The 24168-nt window shown below is 39.8% G+C and overlaps 2 protein-coding genes across 3 annotated transcripts in view; one reads left to right on the forward strand and one right to left on the reverse strand.

Annotated features, from left to right (window-relative positions):
* The window catches only part of LOC149569439 (uncharacterized), a 263359-nt gene that overhangs the window by 15321 nt on the left and 223870 nt on the right, over window positions 1-24168 (forward strand). The gene's annotated exons all lie outside the window — the stretch shown is intronic.
* LOC149569440 (uncharacterized) lies at window positions 16780-19482 on the reverse strand. Its single transcript, XM_089822138.1, has 4 exons — window positions 18269-19482; window positions 18001-18153; window positions 17459-17859; window positions 16780-17321 (listed from the first exon to the last, which is right to left on the reverse strand). The coding sequence occupies exons 1-4, from the start codon at window positions 18480-18482 to the stop codon at window positions 16905-16907; spliced, it is 1185 nt and encodes a 394-aa protein (XP_089678264.1). The 5' UTR covers window positions 18483-19482; the 3' UTR covers window positions 16780-16904.

Below are 24168 nucleotides of genomic sequence, written 5' to 3' on the forward strand. Positions count from 1 at the left end.
TATGCAGATTGTTTCATTCTTCCCTTGTTTTGTAGTGTAAATTTCTGCTACTATCTCATTATCATCCTTGAGTAGTCGGAACTCTACTATACATTCTTTCTTGACATCCACCCATGTATTTAGCTTCTTCAGATTGGTGTTTGAAAACCAATCGATTGCTACACCTCATAGAGTAGCTGGAAATTGTCGGACCTAGTCATCCTGGTCCATTATGCCATTTGTAGTCTATATTGTTTTGCATGTTTTACAATGTCGAACGGGATCGATCATCCCATCACCATTAAACTTTGGTAGTTTTTCCTTTGGCCCTGCCATTGTTAACTTATGTATTTGTTGTACTACTTGTGCACCCGCACTGTTCTAAGTACCCGTGTTGTTTTGAGTACTTGTGTTGTTCTGCACAATTGTGCTACTTTGAACAACTGCATTACGCTCTGGTGTGAAGGGGTCTGCTACAAGCAAAGTTGTTCAATTCTCAACTTGTATCCGTTTGTCAAGTGTATCAAGAACGAAAAGTTCACCCCACACTTGTGCTCCTTGGGCACCTCTAGCAATGTGGATTCTTTCTCTTCTGTCTGGATTCTCTACCCTCGGCGTATACAAGTTTAGGAACTCCTCCATTGTCTCTTCCACTAAATTCAGTCTTTATCACGTCTCCTAAAGCAAGTCTTTGGCACTCCTCGGTCTACTAGGTGAATACACTCCCTCGGTACGTGCTCCTTCACCACTTTGCTACCTGTCGGCGATCTGTTGAAACTTTTGCCTTCGCTATGCTTGTTGTGTGAGAACTAATGCTTCCCGTGCTGTGCATACGTCATCCTTGTCTATTGTTTTATTTCGATCTTTATTGAGAAAATTTGACATTAATCTTCATAACACTTCTTTTGTACTAGGTTCAATAGCCAACGGTGCCAAATGTTTACCGTACAGGGTAAACAGATATTTATTGCATTAAGAGATTAGAATGTAATACAAAACAAGATATTTTATTCATATAAGCAGATATGCAATCACGATTATTATGATGCTTCAAAATTTCATTCAGACGATGTACATATATATTGCGAAGGGGTGACTCAACCGTCACGCACAGTTTCAGACACTAACTAATCCCATCGGCTATAGTATAGTTTTTACCAACAACAACATCTTGATAACTTATGGATTGTGGAAATCTGCTCACTTTAATATTCTCATAATTTACATAAATACAGGTTATACTTAATTGTACCTATTGTCTCTCAAAAGTTGCACCCTTCTATCAAGTTATAAAACATGACCTTCAGGAGAAACATGGGATCTTTCCAGGTCTGTGGCTACCCAATTGGAAAGAACCTTTGGATTCTAGGCCGGTTCCTACAAGATACGTCATCTTAAAGTCTCAATACTTAACTTTGCGAGGGAAAGGAATAGAAAAATAACAGAATTGAAATCTAAACCCTATAGTGATGTACCAAATTGTTCCTCTCAGGTTGACATTATCATTTATTGCACACATGTGCTTCAAAAACTAGGCTACACTATAACACAACTCAAAGTTTTACCCATACCTCTACATAAATATTTCATAAAGAAGGTGTAGATGCTCACAACTCAAGAAGGAACAAGTAGAAATTTTCACAAACTGGATGTTGTTTGCATCACTCACACATCAGTATAACCTGCAAAGTATGATATACCCTATCTAAAGATGCTAGAAATGGAAAATGTTAAAGGAAATATATGAAACCTCACAGAAACATACAACCATCAATGCTCTACACCAATAAAACAGGCCTTGAGAAGGTAAAATCACTGAAATATTTTGAAACAAATGATTTTTAGAACAATGTACAACTCGAAAAATGGGCTACAAAACTCTCTACTTCTACTAAAGAATTTAGAACAACTACAATATACACAAGTTAAGAGGGGAGAACTGCCTTACAAATGAGCCTCTTGCCCATATTTATAGCTGCAAACCAGCTATACTTAGGAGATAACAACTCCTTGGTCGGATTTGATCAATCAGGCCACTTTTTGGATCCCTCAAAGCACTTGAAAAAGGTGCAGCACTGCTGGAAAAGTCATACCCCATCAACTTTATCATAATGGCCTACTCAGATTTGCTTTTCTATCCCATTACAACTCATAAAGCCTTTGAATAGTGAACTTTACTTAAGAAAGCAAACTATGGCAGCAATACTCTTACTGCATCTATACATTTTGTAATGACCCTGCTCGAATCTGACCTTAAAATGCTGATTGAAGGCTCAAAGAATTTCATCAAACACTTCACATACAAGGGTCATATGACTCATATAAGATTTCAGTTTTCTTTAACGACTCTTTTCTTCAATTAGCATCAATGAGAATGTTTACAAATGACTCTAAATTGACTAAAAATTGACCTAACATGAATATGCAACTTATTTTGACAATATTCAATGCATATATGTGACTGAAACTACTTGCAATATGCAGCTACAGCAACTAGTAATTATGACAAACATTTTGAATGCAACCTAAGATGACATTTATGCACTTACAGCCAAGTGATGTTTTAACAAACATTTGATATGCATAATTATAACATTATTTATGCCAAAAAAGAGAACCTATAGCCAATTGACATTTTGACAAACAATTGGTATGCAAACTAATTAGTTGATCATGAATGGCAATAATATATTCAATTACAATAGTAGTTGACCAACAACTTATATCTCCGTCTTTGCAATAAAATGTCTACTACAATCATGCTATGAATTGGTCAAGACTCTTGGCTTAGAATTGTTTGACAATAGTGACAAATTTGATTTTCTAAGTATTCACTTATAGCAACAATTAAAATGCCTATGATGATAATGCAAACTACTTAGTGAATGCAAGAAGAACCTGGTAATGATGACGCCCAATGTTGTTGATGAAGAAACAATAAAAGTCCAACATGATAGGCACCTTCCAAGCTCAAATCGAAATACTCAAGTTGCTGCCCTTGTTCTTGCCTGACAAAAGTTTAGATAATTAATTGTAGCACCAAATTCCTTCCAATTTGCCCCTAAATCGATTGTCTTGACGATAGGAAGTGAATGCAACAATACCCAGAATGATTGGTCTCCTCAATCGAAAGGTATGAGCAAAAGCATGAGACTCACATAGGCCGATCAACCTCCATGACAACAGATTATGAAGGTCTGTAATGATCCTGCTCAATAACATAATCAATCTCAACGATACATCAGCTGCTGAAGTAACTTTTCAATCAAATGCAACAATACATCAGCTATTGCAAGTACAATAATACATCAACTATTGTACTCAAATAATCTCCACCGTGAAGCACAAGATTGAACTACTGAAGTAAAGCCCACAATTAGCAAGTATCTCACAACCTCAAAATTGTGTAACCAATGAGGGTTTTTGTCCCCAAAGATCCTCCAATGGCTGAAACCTTTGCTAGCTTCTTCACCAAATAATCACATCAAACAATCATCAATTCCTAGATGATGAGAATGAGGCCCATGATGTCTATTTATACTTTTTCCTCAAGAGGTTGGCCCAAAATTTAGAAGCTTCCAGAATTTTTTTAATTTTTATTAAGTGACTTTATGATATATTATTTTATTTAAGTCACTTTATTAAATTAATTAATATAAAGTTACCTTTTAATATTTATTTATTTGATAACTTTATAAATAATTAACTTAATACTACTTATTTATTTAATTAAAATAATTAATTAGTCATCCTCATAAAATATTCCTAATTTTGGACAACTTAATTAATTAAATTAATTAAATCAAATTACCTCCAAAACGAGGACATTACATATTTAGAAGCTCTACTTGATTTGTAAATTAAAATGCGGTACCATTCTTGGTGACATCTGCATTATGTTTGTCTACTAAATATTAAGACCAACAACGTTAAAACAATCCATTGGGCATAGAGTCAGTTAGCTTGAAACCATATAACACTTTGAATCCTTGACTTCAACTCACTTTGATAGAACATGCATGGTGAATAGTTGTATACACTACTTCATATGATGGATGCCTATCTCACGTAATTGTAGCTCATTACAATAGTTGTATATTAGTTTCAACCCCTTCCCAAGGAACAACTAGCTAAATGTGCAACCAGTACTTAGGGAAAAGAAAATTGCAACTAAACTGTTGTGTCAGAACACTTACTCACCTACTACAAATTGCTGAAATTTGTACAAGAAAGGTCCTACTTTAGAAACAATGCTTGAGGTCAATCCCGTTTACTTGGATTTGGTTCATGTTGCCATCCAACCTTGACAACTGAAAAGCATTATGTTGTTCACATTTCGAGATAATATAGGGTCCACTCTAAAGGGCGTCAAACTTAGAGTGTTTTCTAGGCTTGCTTTTTAAGTACGTCTCATTTAATCACTATATCGTTGTGTTGGAACACTCTTGTAGATGCCCTCTTGTCAAAATGTAGTCAGAATAAAGTAACTATTGTGCTTAGTACTTGTTAAAGCTTAGTTGGGTTGGATAGTTAGGAGGTGAGGGAATGCATCGATTAGTTCTCCCAACCAACCGATCCTTCTATAAGTACTTGGAATATTGTCAATGTACACATGATGTTTTGGTATGAATAAAGAAACCATTTCCTCGCCTATTGGTATTGTGGTATTAAAGGTACATTCTATGTTTTACTTTATGTGTATCTCAATTGCATTATTCTGTATCATTTGTATATCTTTGTGAACTTCAATTGTATTTCCACTCTATATTTTTGGCGCCATTGCCTAAGTCCGAACCTAAAGGTTGTTAGGGTGGAGTAATGGGAAGGCCCTTTGCACTGATCATACAAGTAACAAATAGTGACGGAGAAGAAGAGGAAATAACTAGGGAAGATCAGTTGACACGCGATCTGATGACGACTTGCGAAGTTGCGGTTGATTAGTATGTAGAAAGGGAAGCCCATGAGAGAACGGTCCCTGAAGGACGCGATGAACTTTCGGTGCCAGCAATGGTGTATGATCTCCTAGGAGAGATTCCCTGCTTGTTGGTATGCAATTTGTTATGGGTGGAAGAGGAAAGAGCTGAGACACAAAGGGAACGAAGGAGATAACAAGTACTCCAACAGTTTGCTGAAAGGACTAGGGAATGCAACTTGGAGGAACGTGAAAATTTCAAAAAGGGAAACAAACACTAAAACTAATTCATGCCCCTGATTCCAAACCTAACTAAGGAGGAAGTCGCCTTGAGCACACTACGTCTCTAGCAATAGGAGGAGAGATGTCGTAACTTGAGGGGAGGACAAGGGGATTCCACCGGAATCCAAGAAGGGTTGATTGAGCAAACAATCGAAACGATAGTCAAATTGGTCATCTTAGAGACACCAGGAAGTTAGGGCATAGAAATCTAGAGACACTTGCACGAAGAGATTTCCGATAGGAGCAAGGCTTGGAAGAAGAGGATACTTCTAGTAATCAAGAATCGGGAGAAAGTGTTCCATCGGGAGGAAGTGTTCCATCGGGAGGGGGTGTTCCATCGAGAAGAAGTGTTTTGCCAGGAGGGAAAAAGACCAACATAATGGCAAAAAAATTGCTGAGGTTCACAAGGGACAGTTTGGAGGACCCCACCTGTCACTGCAAAACATGCATAACCATATGACAAGCCAACATAGAAAATGACGCAGCTGAGTGGCTAAAAGCTTTCTGTGTCACACTAAGGGGTATAGCCATTGATTGGTATATTGATCTGGAGGCAGGAAAGAAAAACACATGGAGTAATATCCACACAGCCTTTGAGGAAGAATTCAGACTCTTGAGGGACGATGATGAAATAGTAACGAAGATTTATAACACAAGGCAAGCGAAGAGTGAATCCGTTAAAGCCTATAGTAGAAGGCTAAAAGAGCTAATAGGGAAACTTGATGACAAGCCTGCGGATGGACTAAAGAAAAGATAGTTCATTGAAGGATTAACATCGTCTCTTAGGAAAAAGATGAAAATAGTTCCACCAGAAACCTCTAGGGATGTGTGTACTCGCGTGATGGACATAGAAAGCGAGACCAAAACTTCCAAGGCAAGAAGGCATGGAAGCATGAGTGAAAGTGAAGATGAATCCAAAACCATCCAAGCCTTGAGAAAAGACCTGAGGCGATTAATGAAGGAAGTTGTTTACCGTATGGATTAATTAAGCAGCGCACACAACCAAAGAATACGAACATGAACAGCAACCAGCAGAACTTCTATTATTATTCGCATATGCCAACAGTACCTTATGCTTTTCTCATATGATATGATAATGATAAGATCAGATGAATACAATGCTTCCCGAAGGGGTTATAAATACTTTCCGACGAACCTTCCCGAAGGTATCCGTCGGCCAGATACATTGTCCGCTACAAACTATTCACCGTCGGCTACATAACAAGAACTTTCCCGAAGGAACCCGTCGGCCAAAACACAATTTCCTTTCCGAAGGGACTCGTCGGCCGATACACAATTTCTACCGACGACATCATTCCCCACAAAAAAGAAAAGTCGTCTCCCGACGACTATTACAAAATCTCTGAGACAAATCAACAACCAAAATATAATGACTGACCCAACACTGTCACTTTAGCCAATCTGACATCTGACCCTGATAGCCACCTGTGCCGCTTTCTGCCTTCCAATGCCGAGTACACTGAACCAAGTGTCGCTGCACTGCCTCCAACTGGATGATCAGCTCCTCCCGAGCTCTCTACGCATCCACCAAGACAGCCTCATGGCCAACACCTACTCTCAGTGCCTCTGATACACAGACACTCCATGCCTGCCGCAGCTCCAAATCTTCTCACTGGTCAGACTCCCACGACTGATATCCGCAACGACTGGGGGTCCAGTGGGCAACGCCCCCGGCGGGGTCGAGGGGCAGCGCCCTCGCGGGGTCCTGACACCAATTTAGCACTATGAAACCCACACAAAACTGCACGGAACACACCATTTCTGTCATTTTCTGCCGATTCTACACTCTTTCTGGCAATCGCTGATTCTTCCTCTTCCCTATGGTATCATTTGATACTCATTCTGAGCATTCTCGATTTGTCGACGTTTTTTTTTTTTTTTTTTTTTTACACAAAACCTCCTGTCACCCTTCTGTGATGAAATCCGTACGCAAAAACCCCACTCTTCAAAATTTGTAATCTTGCAATCCAAATCCCTACATATGATATGCTTGGAAAATCCGTACAATCACCTTGCATTCCTAGCTGCAATTTCCGTACGCTTCTTTTCTTTAAAAATCCGTACCAAAAAAAGCTCTAAAATCCGTATGCTTAATATATGTGCTTTAAAATCCGTACAAAACACAAGCTTATAACAAGCCGTACGGTATCTTCCTCCAAAAATCCGTACAGCAGCCTCTTGAGAGCCCGTACAATTAATTTATCTAAAAAGCCGTACACCATTCTTCAAACATTGAGAACCGTACGACAATCTTTTTTTACTGTGAAATCCGTACGGTGCTTGTGGAAACCGTACAATGCCCCTTACTATGAAATCCATAAGATAACAATGAAATCCGTACAGTTGCAATAAAATCCGTACGGTGGTAATGAAAGCCGTACGATGGCTTTAAAAACTTGCTGATGGAAATCCGTACGGTAACATGAAATCCGTACATTGCTGATAGAAACTATACGGTGCTCTTCAAAATCCGTACTTTAGTTATGGAAAATCGTACTTCACTTCTGAAAAACCGTACGATACTTCAAAATCCGTACGGTGCTTTCCAGAAACCGTACGGTGCTTTACTTCACTTCTCTTTTTTTTTTTTTTTCCAAATTTTATTTTATTTTATTTTATTTTTTTTTCCAAATTTTTTTTTTTTTTTTTTTTGAAAATCTCACTTCTGGAACAATTATCTACAATATTTACATATATACAGTACTTACAGTCTTCTCTCAGTTATTCGTCCATGGGGGTGCGTTACTTCTTTCATTGCAGACATTCAACTTCGACCTCTTCACTACATCGAATACTTCCTTTCGGTCTAGCATCCACTGTTTTATTGCTCTGTTATTGCTTACTTCCCTCATCTGGTACGGCCCGACCCATTTAATTTTGAACTTGCCTGGTTTGATCTCATTTCGATTGTCGTACAACACCCACTGTCCGAGTGGAAACCTGCTACGCTTGTTCTGTGGCATCTCCATATCGCCCAGTTTGTTCCCGAAGCCCCGTACCATGGACTCTGTCAACTGCCCCTTCTGTCCGTCAATAACATTTTCACTCCGTACTGCTGCAACTTTCATTAGACCCTTTCGCTTTGTTTCCTGTGCAGACCGTATCATGTGCCTTCCTTGCTGCCAGTACCTTTCTGTTATATTTGTGGTTTGACATAATACTTTCTTCCTGCGCAATCGTAGAGTAGAATCTTTCCTTCTTTTCGGTGCGTACTGTATGTTATGTCCTTCAGCTTCAGTCATATCTGCGTTTTCTTCTTCGACTTCTTTATGTTGCTTCGAACATTCATTTCTTCTTTCGGCTTCTCCATGTTCCTTCAGACACTCATTTCTTCCTTCGGCTTCTCCATGTTCCTTCAGACACTCATTTCTTCCTTCGGCTTCTCCATGTTCCTTCAGACACTCATTTCCTTCGTCGGCTTCTCTGTGTTCCTTCGGACATTCATTTCCTCCTTTCTTACCTTCGTCGATCCTTAGCATATTACAACTTGGAAAGAGCTCATAATCCTCTATCTGCCAGTGGTAAAGACCATTTACTGAATCCAGATCATCATCTCCTTCCAATTGTAGGACTCCCTCCTGATCGGGTTCCATACTCTGCCTCCTCTCATCATCTTCTCCTTCGGAATCTGATGATAGAGCTTCTTCTCCAACCATTTGAGTGTGTAGATCGATGACATACTTTCGGCCTTTGCTTTCGAGTGATAAAGTATTTTTCTTCCAATCGTGCTTTGCTTTTGCTTGTATCAGCCATCCCCGACCCAAAATGGCGTCGTACCCCTTCCGCTTGAGAGGAATCACAACGAAGTCCAACAGGAATGGTTGTGTTCCGATTGTCACTGGTTGCGCTGTGAGTATGCCCAAGGGCTTGATTCCGTGTTGATCGACTGTTAACAGCTGGAAGGTAGGTGGCCATAATGTCGGCCGTCCTAACTTTTTCCAAGTATCCTCTGGTAACACATTGACACCGGATCCTCCGTCGATGATCGTGTCTGTTAGCACTGTCCCGAGAAGGCCCATTTCCACAACCGCTGGATAGCGTCCAGATGAAAGGGTCAACAACATCGGATCTTCGGCAGTGGTACCCACCTGTTTGTCATTGGCTTGCTCTACAGGTTGCTTAACACTCGGAACTATATTTGCGAGGGCCGTACGGAGTTGAGGCATTGTGAGCAATAGATCATTTATCTTGACAGGTATTTCCGTGTGCAATATTTGCCGTACAATGTTCTGTTCTGCACAATTCCGTACGGAAGTACTTGGCGTGTCCTTCAGGTGTGTCGGTTCTGCCTGTGTTGCTTTCTGGATTGCTGCCCTTGCTTCCTCCAGTCTCCTCTTTTCTTGTGCTGGGTCAGGATAAAGCTTCGCTTGCTTCCGAGTGATGGCCAGAACTTCTTCCTCGTCTGTTCCTACAGTAATCAGATTTACTCCGGACTTTGGGCACTTGGTATCATCATGATCACCAGGTCCACACCAGCGGCATAGTAACTTCGGTGTATTTGTTGTTGTGCACTCCCGGGCGAAGTGACCCCACAGATTGCATGCGCGACATTGAACAATTGGCCGACCATTTGCATCGTACTGAATGCGACTCCTTCCTCCATTGTTGTTGTTGCCACCATTGTTGTTGGTGCTGTTGTTGTTTGGACCACGCCGGTTGTTTCTATATCCGCCTGATGTGGCACCTTCCGTACTGGTGTGCCCGTTTCCCTCGGACGGAGAGGCCTCCTGTGTCAGGAACACTTGCTGCGGTGTTCTTGTTTTCAAATTGAAAGGGCAGTCCTTTATTGAGTGTCCCATAATCTGGCAGATCTCGCAAAATTGCTCTTTCGGGCAGGATCCCTTTGTATGGCCTTCTTTCTTGCATTCCGTGCACCATAAGTCATTGCCCTTAGGTTCCTTGTTCATGTTCTTGAATTCCTTCATCATCCGAAGCATGTCTTTCTGAAGGGCACGAACCTTCTTGTTGCTTCCTTCGTCATCGCTGCTATCATTTCCGGAGGATGCATCGTCATCTGAATCGGACGAGCTGGTCTTCTTCTTCTTCTTTGTCTTCTGATCACTTTCGAGGTTCATTGCCCGGTTGTAAGCTTCATTGTATGTGGATGGCGGCACGATCTTCATCTTTTTCCGCAGCTTCGGGTGAAGGCCTTCAATGAACCATCGTTTCTGTAACCCGTCAGCTGGCTTATTCTCCATTTTACTGATTAAGTCCTTCAACCTCCTAGCAAAGACCCGTACAGTTTCATTCTTCTTTTGCTTGGTATTGAATATCTCGGAGACAATTTCGTTGTCATCCCGCAAAAGTTGAAATTCTGCGATGAACTCCTTCTTAATGTTATCCCAACTATTCAATTTCTGTGGATCGGCATCAGTAAACCAATCAATGGCAACACCCCGTAGGGTTGCGGGAAATTGTCGGATCCATTCGTTTGTATCTGTTATGCCATTCGCCCTCCAGATCGTTTCACATGTTTTACAATGTCGAATGGGATCAGCTGCTTCATCACCATCAAATTTAGGCAATTTTTCCTTCGGACCTGCCATTATTACTGTATGTCGAGGGTTTTGTTGTGTACCTGCGCTGTTTTTCACTCCCGCGCTGTTTTGAGCACCCGCGCTGTTCTGAACACCCGCGCTGTTCTGTACACCCGCGCTGTTTTGCACACCCGCGCTGTTTTCTGCTTCCGCGCTATTTTCAACACCCGCGCTGTTTTCTGCTTCCGCGCTGTTTTCAACACCCGCGCTGTTTTCTGCTTCCGCGCTGTTTTCTGAAGAAGAGGGTTTGTCAACCGTAGCTGTCCGTTCCGGAAGTATATCTCGGACGAAGAGGTCACTCCACGCTCGTGCTCCTTCTGCACTCCGAGCCGTGCGAGTCGATCTGCTTCCGTCAGGATTCTCTTCCCGTGGCGTATGCAGGTTCAGAAACTCCTCCCTCGCTTCTTCCACCAAATCAAGCCGTTGTCGAGTCTCTTTCAACAATCCTTCCGCACTCTTGCTTCCGTCAGAAATCTTCTGAAACCTCCTTCGACGCTCTATCTGTTGAGCCAAAATTAAATTTTCCTGCGCAACGCGTATGTCATCTTTTTCCTTTAGCTTACTCCTGTCTTTGTTCAACTGATTCGGCATTTAATTCATCTCCGCCTGCCTGCGTGCCAGATCCATCAGGCAACGGCGCCAAATGTTTACCGTATGGATTAATTAAGCAGCGCACACAACCAAAGAATACGAACATGAACAGCAACCAGCAGAACTTCTATTATTATTCGCATATGCCAACAGTACCTTATGCTTTTCTCATATGATATGATAATGATAAGATCAGATGAATACAATGCTTCCCGAAGGGGTTATAAATACTTTCCGACGAACCTTCCCGAAGGTATCCGTCGGCCAGATACATTATGTCCGCTACAAACTATTCACCGTCGGCTACATAACAAGAACTTTCCCGAAGGAACCCGTCGGCCAAAACACAATTTCCTTTCCGAAGGGACCCGTCGGCCGATACACAATTTCTACCGACGACAGAAGTGGCAGGGAGTAAGGAAGAAAAAGAAGGGGGGGAACTCTGGTGCACTGACTATGAAAAAGAAGGCCATACAAAAGGGGCATGTCCAAAGAAAGCATTTTGCGAGATTTGTCAGGTATTGGGACACGAAATCAAAGACTGTCCCTACAATCTAAAAATATAGAGTGCTCAAGCATTTTTCACCCAAGGAGAGCAATCTACACCACCCTCCACCCCTCCAAAGAATACAAATACGGAAGCCTCAGCAGGAGGATATAGAAACAACAGAAGAGGAAGCAATAATAATAGCAACAACAACAACACACCCTGGAGGGTAATCCAATATGATTCTAAGGGGAGACCTATGATCCAATGTAGGAGGTCCAATGAATGGGGACATCTGTAATAACCCCAACAGGTTATAACTTCTTCAAACACCAAAAATCTTTATACTTCAGTGGTTTGACATTTCATCAAACACTTTGCAAGCAAGCTCTGATACCACTGTAATGACCCTGCTCAAATTTGACCTTAAAATGCTGATTGAAGGCTCGAAGAATTTTGTCAAACACTTTGCATACAAGGGGTCATATGACTGATATAACTTTTCAAATTGTTGCAATAACTCTTGTTTCGATTTGCATCAAAGAGAATGCTTACAAAAGACTCTAGATTGTCTAAACAATGACCCAACATGAATGTGCAACTAATTTTGGTAATATTCAATACAAATATGTGACTTAAACTACTTGCAATATGTAGCTACAACAATTAGTAATTATGACAAATACTTTGGATGCAACCTAGGATGGCATTAATGCACTTACAACCAAGTGGCATTAATATAAACACTTAGTATGCAAAATTATAACATTATTTATGCCAAAAAGAGAACTTACAGCCAATTGACATTTTGTCAAACAATTGGCATGCAAACTAATAAGTTGATCATCAAACTCTAGGTTTGCAATATAGATAGTCTAAAAATTACAATGCTCTTTCAATTGCAAAATCCTAGCCTTCCTTTGATACCAATAATGCCAAATGGCAAACAAAGACAAGTACAATATGAAAATAGTGAAGTGCTGAAGCTATATTTTGTACTCAGCTGAAAACTTACATTTCTCAGAAAATATGCCAAATGAGAAGTGAAGAACCTGATTGTAGATGGCTGTAATAATTTTCTACAATGCTGCCCCTTCCGCTTTTCTTTTTTCCGATCTGCTTTTTCCACTTGCTTTTTCCGAATTTGCTTTTTTGAATTGCTTTTTCGGATTGCTTTTTTCGGAGCTGCTTTTTCGGATTGCTTTTCCGCCTACTTTTTTCAGGTCTGCTTTTTCGGCCTGCTTTTTTGGCCTGCTTTTTTTCGGTTCTGCTTTAAAATGGCTTCTTATAATTTCGGACGTGCTAGAAATGACCTCCAATAATTTCGGGCCTGCTAAAAATGCCTCCTGAAATGCTGAAAAATGGCCTTAGGCCCAATGATGCCCTAGTTGAAGTGACTGAAGTATCACCTCCAAATGTGCAACCCTTCAGAAGATATTTCACTTCCTCAGTTATGCAAATCCAAGGGAGTTTTCGTTCCCAAAGATCAACTGACTATATGAAACCACTTGGCTCCACAATAGACTATGTGACTGAATCACAATTTGATGTCAAGAGAGAAATAAGTAACTGGATGATCAGAATGAAGCCTGGGGTGCCTATTTATTCTTTTTTCTCCACTTTCTCCAGAAACTTCTAGAACATTATTTTATTTTATCTATTAAGTGACTTTATAATTCAAGTCACTTTATTAAATTAATTAAATATAAAGTTACCTTTTAATATTTATTTATTTGATAACTTTATAAATAATTAACTTAATACCACTTATTTATTTAATTAAAATAATTAATTAGTCATCTTCATAAAATATTCATTAATTTGGACAACCTAATTAATTAAATTAATTAAATCAAATTGCCTCCAAAATGGGGACATGACAGTCCGCCCTTCCTGAAATTGCTTGTCCCCAAGCAATGGCTGAATAATAAACCAATCAATCCGCCTGGATCCCAAATGTAGTCATGCACTATACTGCTATCAATCAACACAGGCTCCTGCAATATCCTCTGCAATATAACCAAGAGGAATCCATAATCAAACTGACAATTACAGCTCAACCAAACTCCAAAATCACAACTGCCACAGTCAGAAACCCATGAGACACAAACTCCTAGAACATCAGAACCCAAGTAAAGTGGACAAATCAAACTACCAACATAGTAAATACCATCAACGCATCCCACTGGCCTATACGGAATGTACAATCCAACCCTGCAACAATGGTGAACACTCCCGAATGAAACTGTACCAAGTATGGAGAATCTACACACTATACAACTCCTACAGTCAACACAACTCTGCAGATCACTGGCCACTGTCTCATAACCATAACTCCCATGCACCGCTGATGGCGAAAAGACATCACAAGATAAACAACAAGAAATGAAACCCAAACCAAATCTGCCTGCCCTCAACTCCTCAACACAAAGATCAAATGCTAACTGATGTACATACCCTGCAGTATAATGCTGATAAAAAGAACCAACCTCAGTCAGTAGCTCACCATGAACAAGTGATACAACCCACTGTGACTGATCACTATCTAAGTCAGGAGATGTCATAGCCAAAGGAGTAGAATCAATAACAACAACCGCTGAAGCATCACTCCCAAACTCCTGCTCTAAGTCATGTATTATCAAGCTATCAATTGCAGAACCTATTGCCATGTCATGCCCATCACAACTCTCATCTCGAGGTGTCAAACCGTCCCATAACTGATGACAAGTACTAGGAACCAAAGTACATCTCTGTATCATCATCTCATCAACATGGTCATCAAAGGTAAATTGATGAGCATACCTCATAGTGTAATGTCGATAGAATGCACCAATCTCAGTCAGTGGCTCAGACTGCAATCCAGATGAAACTAACTGCAATCGATCACTAACCAAGCTAGAACTGACTACTACCTCCGGAGACATCGCCAAGGGAGTAGTATTACTAGCAGGAACCATGCCAACTGCTGGCTCACCAACATCACACATGATCTTTGATACAACATCTCTAGTTCCCGTGCCATCAGTACTAGAGGCCACCACCATGTCAGGCATACCACAACAATCTGCTGCAGCACCCAACTCAACTGAACCTGACTCTAGTGGGAACGAACCCGATATGCTAATGTTAGTATCAAGGATGGATGCATCCCCATCTCCACCGTCTCTGACAATCTCGACCATGGACATCCTCGGATCACCAGATACCACAGCTTGTGACAGTACAGAATTTGGTAAAGACTGCAGTCGCTCTAACTCCATGGTCACCTTAGTCAAATGAAACTGTGACTCTTCGAAAGCCAACTGCGTAATCTCAAGAATCTCAGAAGTCACCTCGAGCTGCTGAGTAAGCTCACTCACCTCATCTTCCTTGGCCAATAATGCATCGTATGTTGTACTCCCCCACTCCATAAGATAATCTATGTCAGCTACCAACTGCATATAATTTTGTCTTAGAATCCGGATAGCCTCCCATAAAGAGTGGATCTCTATCAAGGAAAGATAACTGCCTCCTTGCTCATCACTAGTAGGAGAATCCCATCCATAAACTGCTAACAACTGACGAGCAACATCGAAATGCTGGCAAGCGATAGCAATGTCTCTCTCACTAACTCTCAACTGACTAGACACATGATGGCACTGGCTAGACTGTCTCCTACAAACCTCCTCTGACGCATTGTCTAAAGGAGTATCCTCAAAGTTATTGGTCTCTAGAGTATTACCATCCGTATCCTGCGAATCAACTCCAAAGCTCATATCAACATACGGAGTATCAAAAACTGTAGCACTGCTGTCCAACTCCTCTGTACCAAAAGAGACTGCCAAGGAAACTAAGTCTTCAAAATTGCCCACTGCATCCTCTTGGATGTCATCAATGCCAATATGATCCTGGGACTCATCTGTACCAAAGAAACGTGAATCGGAATCGGATCGGAATCGGCAAGGCCGAATCAAATCGTGAATCGGCAATGAATCGACAATGAATCGGCGATGAATCGGCAAATTTGAAAAAACCCTTTAAATTTAAAGATTTTAACAATTTAATACTTATTTCATGCACCCTTTATTGAATATAACTTAAGTACACTATAACATCATCAAATAGAAGTTAAAACTTTACATAAACATGAAACATAAAATCCATCACATACGTAACTATGTTATCTAAGATTGTAAAATGTAAATTGTAGGCTAGCTGAAGTAAATAGAAATCAAATGATCATAATGATTTAAATCATAGAATGTATGTAAGATGATCCATAAGACATCAAATCATAAATTTATGTAAGAATCTAAGATGAAGATCCATGAAAGTTTGAAACTTTGAAACATATGTCTATCAATGATTCAGTATCAATATCTGTAAACAAAATATAAAAACAAGGCTCCAGCTCAAGCCTTAGGCTCATAGTCATCATCATCCTCAACATCATCCTCAAGCTCGGCTACAGCCTCAGCCTCAGCCTCTGAGTATCCAGTCTGCCTAGTAGCAAGGCGTCTAATGTAGGTCCTAGAGGACTGTCGAGCCATATCTCCCGCATATAAGATGGGCTCACGAATGTCGCTAGGGCCTGTGTCTGTGCGTGCACGTGTGCGTCTACCAATGCCTGAAGAACGTGCTCTAGTTGCCTCAGCCTCTATATCCAACTGGTCAATCCACGCACGGTCTTCCTTAGTGAAGACTGGATCTACAACCTCTGTGAGCCACTCTGATTCTGGATCAATCTCCTCCAGAATGATCGGAGAGGAGTCAGTGCCCAAAATCTGTCTGATCCTAAGACGGAGGTTGTAATGAACGAAGACAAGATCATTCAACCTCTGCACTGTCAACCTGTTTCTCCTCTTCGAGTGGATGTGCTCGAACATGGACCAACTGCGCTCACATCCAGAAGCGCTGCTTGGCTGACTCAGAATACGAATGGCAATTTTTTGAAGTTTTGGGGTTGTGGCCCCAAACATTTGCCACCATCTATTTGAAATAAGGGAAAATAAAAATAATTAGTCTCATTTACAAATTACAAATTACAAGTTAACTCTAAAATTACATAATCAACTTTAAGTTTAGAATCTAGATTCATGAACATTGAATATATTATTTAATTTTTACCTGGCTGTATTGTTTCCCGAGCATCTATGGCTACCCTGCTAGAGAAAAGTGGCCCTTCTTTATTATTGAACTTATCAAGCTCAATAATTGCAGCATTGCTATCCTCATCAGTACTCAACCTTTGGATCACTGTATATAATCCGGTGAGAACCTCCTCATCCGCCTTGAAGTCAGGACGGAAACGAAATGCCGAATTCAAAAAGTAAGCTGCTGCATGGATGGGTCTGTGGAGCTGATTCTGCCATCTCCTATCAATGATGTCCCAAATAGGGGCATACTTCTCCTGCACTGCTGCATACTGAGCTCTAATGGTCTCCTTGGCCCTATCCATGCCCTCATATATGTAGCTCATAGAGGGCTTCTCCCCATCAGCAGTTCGTAGGAGAGATACAAGAGGCTCAGTGGCCTACATATAAAGTAAAACAAAAATTTGAGTCAAAACTTAAACATAGAATAATTCAATAATATAAGGTAAAACTAAATCATTAAACAATTAGCATAGTAAACTGTAAAATATTAAATGTTAAATTGCAATAAAATTACCTTAAGTATTTCTCTAGCAAGTTTCCAAAAACCATCATCATCAAATATGCAATCCACCACATCTATCCCTGCAGTGGTCGTAGCATAGGAAGATGAAATCCACTCCCGCCCAACAAATATGCTCCTCAAATCATCCCTTGATGTCAACAAGGACTGCAGAGTGATGAAATTCGAGGCAAACCTCGTGATCCCTGGACGAGCTAACTCTTTGTCTCCTGTGTACTTCCTCATTGTGCTAAGGACAAATGAATGATTATAAATAAACTTACATATGTTTTTTGCCCTTTCCACACATGACTTGACCCACTCAAGTTTGCCAATTTCCTCCAACATGAGGTCAAGGCAGTGTGCTGCACAAGGGGACCAAAATATGGTGGGGTGCCTCTCCATCAAAAGTTTGCCTACAACAATTTTATGATAATTAGAAATTCAAATTTCAAACATGTTAGAACTTAGGAAACTTAGAAATTCTAAGTTAGAATTAGAAAAAGTTCAAAATTCAAATAAATTTATTTTCAAAACTTCAAAAGTTAAAAGTTTACCTGCAGCAACATAACTTGCTGCATTATCCGTCACCACTTGCACCACATGTTGTTCCCCCACCTCTGCTATAACTTCCTCAATAACCTCACATAAGTATGTGGCATTTTTTACATGAGCAGAAGCATCAATGGATTTGAGGAACATGGTATATCCTACAAGTAACAAAACAACGAATTATAATTACTATTAGCAATCAACAAATCAAAATTTGAAATAGTCAATCACGATTCAAAATTATGTATGTAGGAAAGTAGAATGATCAATCACCTCCACAGGATACAAGAAAATTGAGGAGTGTTCTTCCCCTCCTATCTGTCCAACCATCAGTCATGATGGTGCAACCCTTTTCGATCCACTCCTTTCGGTTGTCCTCAAGCTCATGCCTCATATCCTCAACCATTTCCTCCAGGAGGTATCCACTCAACTCAACCTCAGTTGGGGCTTTAAACCCCGGACCACAAATGGTAACTGCATCTATCATGTTCTGCCAATAAGGAGTCCTGTCACAAATAGATAATGATATTGATTAGAAATTTAGATGTCAAAAACTAAAATCATAAAACAAGTAGATATAGTTAAAGTTTTACTTTTACTTTTAACTTTAACTTTGAAGATAACAAAGAAAAAAGAATCAATTACCTGGCTGCAATAAATGAAACGTTGCAAAAGTACCAGAATTTGCAAATCTCTTTTCTGGCAGCATCATGAATCTCCTTGTTCAAACCCATGCCCTCGAGCGTGGGTTGGGAGCCAGGAGTAGTGCGGGGCACAAAGTAACTATCCATTCTGCTTTTCCGCACTCTAGGCCGCAATAGGTTGGTGTTGAACTCTGTCTCAGTATGAGACCGACTACCACTAACACTCACATGAGCACTAGCACTAGGATGAAAAGGAGGCCTAGAAGAACCCTCCCCAACACAACCTACGGATGCGGAAGCTGATGCAGATGCACTTGCAGATGTAGATGCGGTTGCGGATGTGGGAGCACGGGAGCCAATACCTCTTAACCCTTCAAGTTGCATTTTCTTAGTCAACTTGTCTTGTTCAATTTTTTCTAATGCCACTAAACAAGAGCGTTTTGCCTCAACGGTTTGTTGAGTGCAAACTGTGACATCATGGCCAGGTATGCCAGCAATGTGGTATTTCAATCTATAGATACCTCCCGAATTTATTTTTTCATTTTGTTTGATATTTGGTTCTCCCAGGAAACTCTTCATTATATTTCCAGCATTCATCTTTTTTACCCATTGTGGAAATTGGAAAATGAAAGCAAAGGGCTGCTGCAATAAAAAAAATTCATGTAAAAAATCAAAGTTTGCAACTAATAAACAAAAACTACAAAACAACAAACCCTAGTTTGCAATTTAGTAAAACTAAAAATAAAAAACATTCAAGATTTGCAAATGAACACTAAAAAAATTTAACAAAAAATGCATACTACACTAACATGCAAAAAAAAAACCAACACTTACCGCTTGCAAATGAGTCGAGGAGTGTTGATATTGACTCCTTAATGCTCCCAATGCAATTTATGGCCTCCCCAAATGGACTTCTGATCTCTTTAGTGCTCTTCCTTCTTGCCGGTTGGAAACCTATGGATTCTCTTTTCTCTTCTTCTCTCTCACTCTTCCTCTCTTCTACTCATACTAAGCAAATAGAAGGCTCTTTAGGGTTATAACAAAGAGGAAAGTCAACTTAGAAAGCAAATAAAACATGTTTTTTTTTTTTTAAATTGAACTTTCTATCCTTGCTGCCGCGGCCGATTTCTGGAGATTCACGATGGCGATTTTGGCGATTTTTGCCATGAATCGCCGATTTTGGCGATTCACAAGAAAAAATCGCCACCAGCGATTTCCGATTCCAAAAAAATCGGGAGCCATGAATCTTATCGCGATTTCGGCGATTTCATGGCGATTTTTGGAACTATGATCTGTACACACTGCCAAATATGAAAGATCATCAACACATTCTAGCAAAAATGGTCGACTGGATATATGAACAAAGCCCAACACCGGTGTATAAAAACTAATACCAACATCGGACAAGCTGCTGGCACAAAAAAAGACAACACCGTGCAATTTGCTAATCAAATCCATGATAGCACCCAAACAATCACTGCTACCAAAAAGTGTTAAAGATCTCCAGTCAACTGAATCCCAAACGCCAATATAACAATCTTGAGTCCATATCCGTAAACTAGAATCAGCTGGTAACTCAAGCAAACTCCTCACCTGAGTAATATGACCAATACCAACTAACTCCACATACCTGTCTAACATTGTCCCTGTATCCTGGATGTGAATGCAAGATGAACTCGCAACATTATCAACGACAATATATGATTTACGTGCCACAGAAAGCTGAGTATCAGGAGTGCAAGATGAAACTAAACTCAACTCCATGCCATGCTTATCTTCTAGTCCTGTAATGCCAATGGAGTATTCACCAAAGAAGCTCGAGTGTCCTCAAGCTCGTGAGAAAGCCTGTCAACTTCCTCCTCCTTCCTCCTTAAGGCATCTAAATAGTCTTTGACAAGGCTAAGAAGATGGTCATGATCTGATAGAAGATGTAAATAACTCAACTTCATCATTCCCATTCCTTCCCTAATCGCTTGCAAGTCAACACGAGAAGAACTTGTTGTGACTCCTTTCTGTCCCTACAGTTGAATCATCCAAATGTGATTCTCAATCAATCCATGCATCCTGTCATGATGAGATAAAGCCGCGACAATATCCTTGTCCCTTGTCTTCAGCTGGCTTGCCAAACCAAGTGAAGAGCTACTAGCCTCAAACATGACAGTATCCCCAACTGCTGTAACTTCATCCAGCCCAATTGTACTGTAATCACTATTTGTGTCAATCACACAATCCGGTGTGCTTGTGATATCACCTTCTGATGCAACTGGCTCAACTTGTACAACATCTGTAACCCCTTCTGCCTGTGAAGATGATGCAGATAAACCATTACCTGAAGATGTGCTAATGTCTCCTTGTATCGAATCCGCATGTCTGTTAAACTCCTCATACAAGTTTCTGCTTGTCATAGGGAAGGTACGATCCTTAGGCCTATCAATCAGACTCTTTAACCACGTACGTGCCATAGGTGACAAATTCCTCTCTTTTGTCCAAACATACCATAAGTCTTTTGCCAAAAGTTTAGAAATTTCATCCTCCTCAAACAAGATTGTGAACATGATGGAGTGCATTGATGCCAATACCCTGCTGGGATGAAACTTGTCCATAATATTCCAAAATGTATTAAACATCCTGCGAATGTCACCAATACAACCTATTGCCAGCATAATATTTTCAAATCTACACCTCGCAAATACTTCAAGTAATCTTGCCCTCTGTGTGAAATAAGGGTCCCGGATGTTGTCCAACTTTTCAAAGCTTTTTACTGTGGCATGAAGTATCTCTCTCATAATTTGATCATCATAAGAATCAAGGCCAGCTATTATCCTCATGATTTCACTAATGCAAGAGAGAGCTGTAAGTCTTATTACCTCATCATGATGTCTCAATAATCGGGGCTTAACCAACGAACCAAATGCTGGAGATAAAGCTGTTTGCATAGCATTGGGTCTTGACTGATCAAACTTGCCTAAATAAGTTTCCAACTCCTCCAAAGTTCTTAGAAGGTCCTCTGTTTGCTGAAATGGACAATCTAATTTCTTCTTTACATTGTGCATTCTTTCTTCCAAATCCTTGTCTCCTGTTAAAGCCATACTGATAATTGAATTCAATCTGAAATAACCCAATCAGGCTGGCAGGGAACCGCTCTGATACCACTGTAATAACCCCAACAGGTTATAACTTCTTCAAACACCAAAAATCTTTATACTTCAGTGGTTTGACATTTTGTCAAACACTTTGCAAGCAAGCTTTGATACTACTGTAATGACCCTGCTCAAATTTGAAATGCTGATTGAAGGCTCGAAGAACTTTGTCAAACACTTTGCATACAAGGGGTCATATGACTGATATAACTTTTCAGATTGCTGCAATAACTCTTGCTTCGATTTGCATCAAAGAGAATGCTTACAAAAGACTCTAGATTGTCTAAACAATGACCCAACATGAATGTGCAACTAATTTTGGAATATTGAATACAAATATGTGACTTAAACTACTTGCAATATGTAGCTACAACAATTAGTAATTATGACAAATACTTTGGATGCAACCTAGGATGGCATTAATGCACTTACAACCAAGTGGCATTAATATAAACACTTAGTATGCAAAATTATAACATTATTTATGCCAAAAAGAGAACTTACAGCCAATTGACATTTTGTCAAACAATTGGCATGCAAACTAATAAGTTGATCATCAAACTCTAGGTTTGCAATATAGATAGTCTAAAAATTACAATGCTCTTTCAATTGCAAAATCCTAGCCTTCCTTTGATACCAATAATGCCAAATGGCAAACAAAGACAAGTACAATATGAAAATAGTGAAGTGCTGAAGCTATATTTTGTACTCAGCTGAAAACCTACATTTCTCAGAAAATATGCCAAATGAGAAGTGAAGAACCTGATTGTAGATTGCTGTAATAATTTTCTACAATGCTGCCCCTTCCGCTTTTCTTTTTTCCGATCTGCTTTTTCCACTTGCTTTTTCCGAATTTGCTTTTTCAAATTGCTTTTCCGGATTGCTTTTTTCGGAGCTGCTTTTTCGGATTGCTTTTCCGCCTACTTTTTTCAGGTCTTCTTTTTCGGCCTGCTTTTTTGGTCTGCTTTTTTTCAGTTCTGCTTTAAAATGGCTTCCTATAATTTCGGACCTGCTAGAAATGACCTCCAATAATTTCGGCCCTGCTAAAAATGCCTCCTGAAATGCTGAAATGTTGAAAAATGGCCTTAGGCCCAATGATGCCCTAGCTGAAGTAACTGAAGTATCACCTCCAAATGTGCAACCCTTCAGAAGATATTTCACTTCCTCAGTTATGCAAATCCAAGGGAGTTTTCGTTCCCAAAGATCAACTGACTATCTGAAACCACTTGGCTCCACAATAGACTATGGGACTAAATCACAATTTGATGTCAAGAGAGAAATAAACAATTGGATGATCAGAATGAAGCCCGGGGTGCCTATTTATTCTTTTTTCTCCACTTTCTCCAGAAACTTCTAGAACATTATTTTATTTTATCTATTAAGTGACTTTATAAAATATTTTATAATTCAAGTCACTTTATTAAATTAATTAAATATAAAGTTACTTTTTAATATTTATTTATTTGATAACTTTATAAATAATTAACTTAATACTACTTATTTATTTAATTAAAATAATTAATTAGTCATCCTCATAAAATATTCATTATTTTGGACAACCTAATTAATTAAATTAATTAAATCAAATTGCCTCCAAAATGGGGACATGACAACATTTTGCACGAGAGTGCCAGAGTGGAGGACAAAATGGAGGAATGTTGTGTAAATGGTGTGGACCAGGCAATCATGAAGATGCCAATTGCCCCGGACGGAAGGGGGTAATTATATTAGAAATTGAAGAACGTGAAAGTGAAATCCTTGCTGTCATGAGGTTGGAAGCCAAAAAATTAGCCTATCTAGATGCTTCTATGGAGATGGAAAGATTTCAGGAAGCAAAGAAGGACATTCAAGATAGCATGGGAGAGGAAGGGAAGACAAGGGCAGATAAACCTACTTTGGGTAGGGGTGTATCGAATATTGTGAGTCAAGTATTGGAAACCACCATTCTAGTGAAAATTGCTGATTTATTAGAAACATTACCCCAACTACATGTAGCATTAACATAGGGGGCAAGCCTAAGAGGAGAAACTTCTAAAAAGAGAAGGAAGGAGAAGCACGAACAAAAAACAATACCCTATTCACTATAGGAATATGGGGAGAACACTAGTGGTAGTGGAAATGGAGATATTAGGGTGCAAATTGTCAAATACTATTGTTGGCGTAGGTTTCAATGTAAATGTTTTATGTGAAGAAACATGGAAGGAAATAGGAAAACCCACACTCTGGCCACCGACATTTCAACTAGTGGGAGCTAACCAACACGGAATCAAGAGTATAGGAGCCTTGATGGTACAAAAAGTCATAGTCGATACTTAGCAATTTTTTCTAGATTTTGTGGTCATCACCTTAGAGAAGAAAGGGTACGATGCTTTATTAGGAAGAGGATGGT

Source organism: Cupressus sempervirens, chromosome 3, assembly GCF_028749045.1.
Source record: "Cupressus sempervirens isolate cs-2001-9-10 chromosome 3, ASM2874904v1, whole genome shotgun sequence".
Taxonomy (NCBI): Eukaryota; Viridiplantae; Streptophyta; class Pinopsida; order Cupressales; family Cupressaceae; genus Cupressus; species Cupressus sempervirens.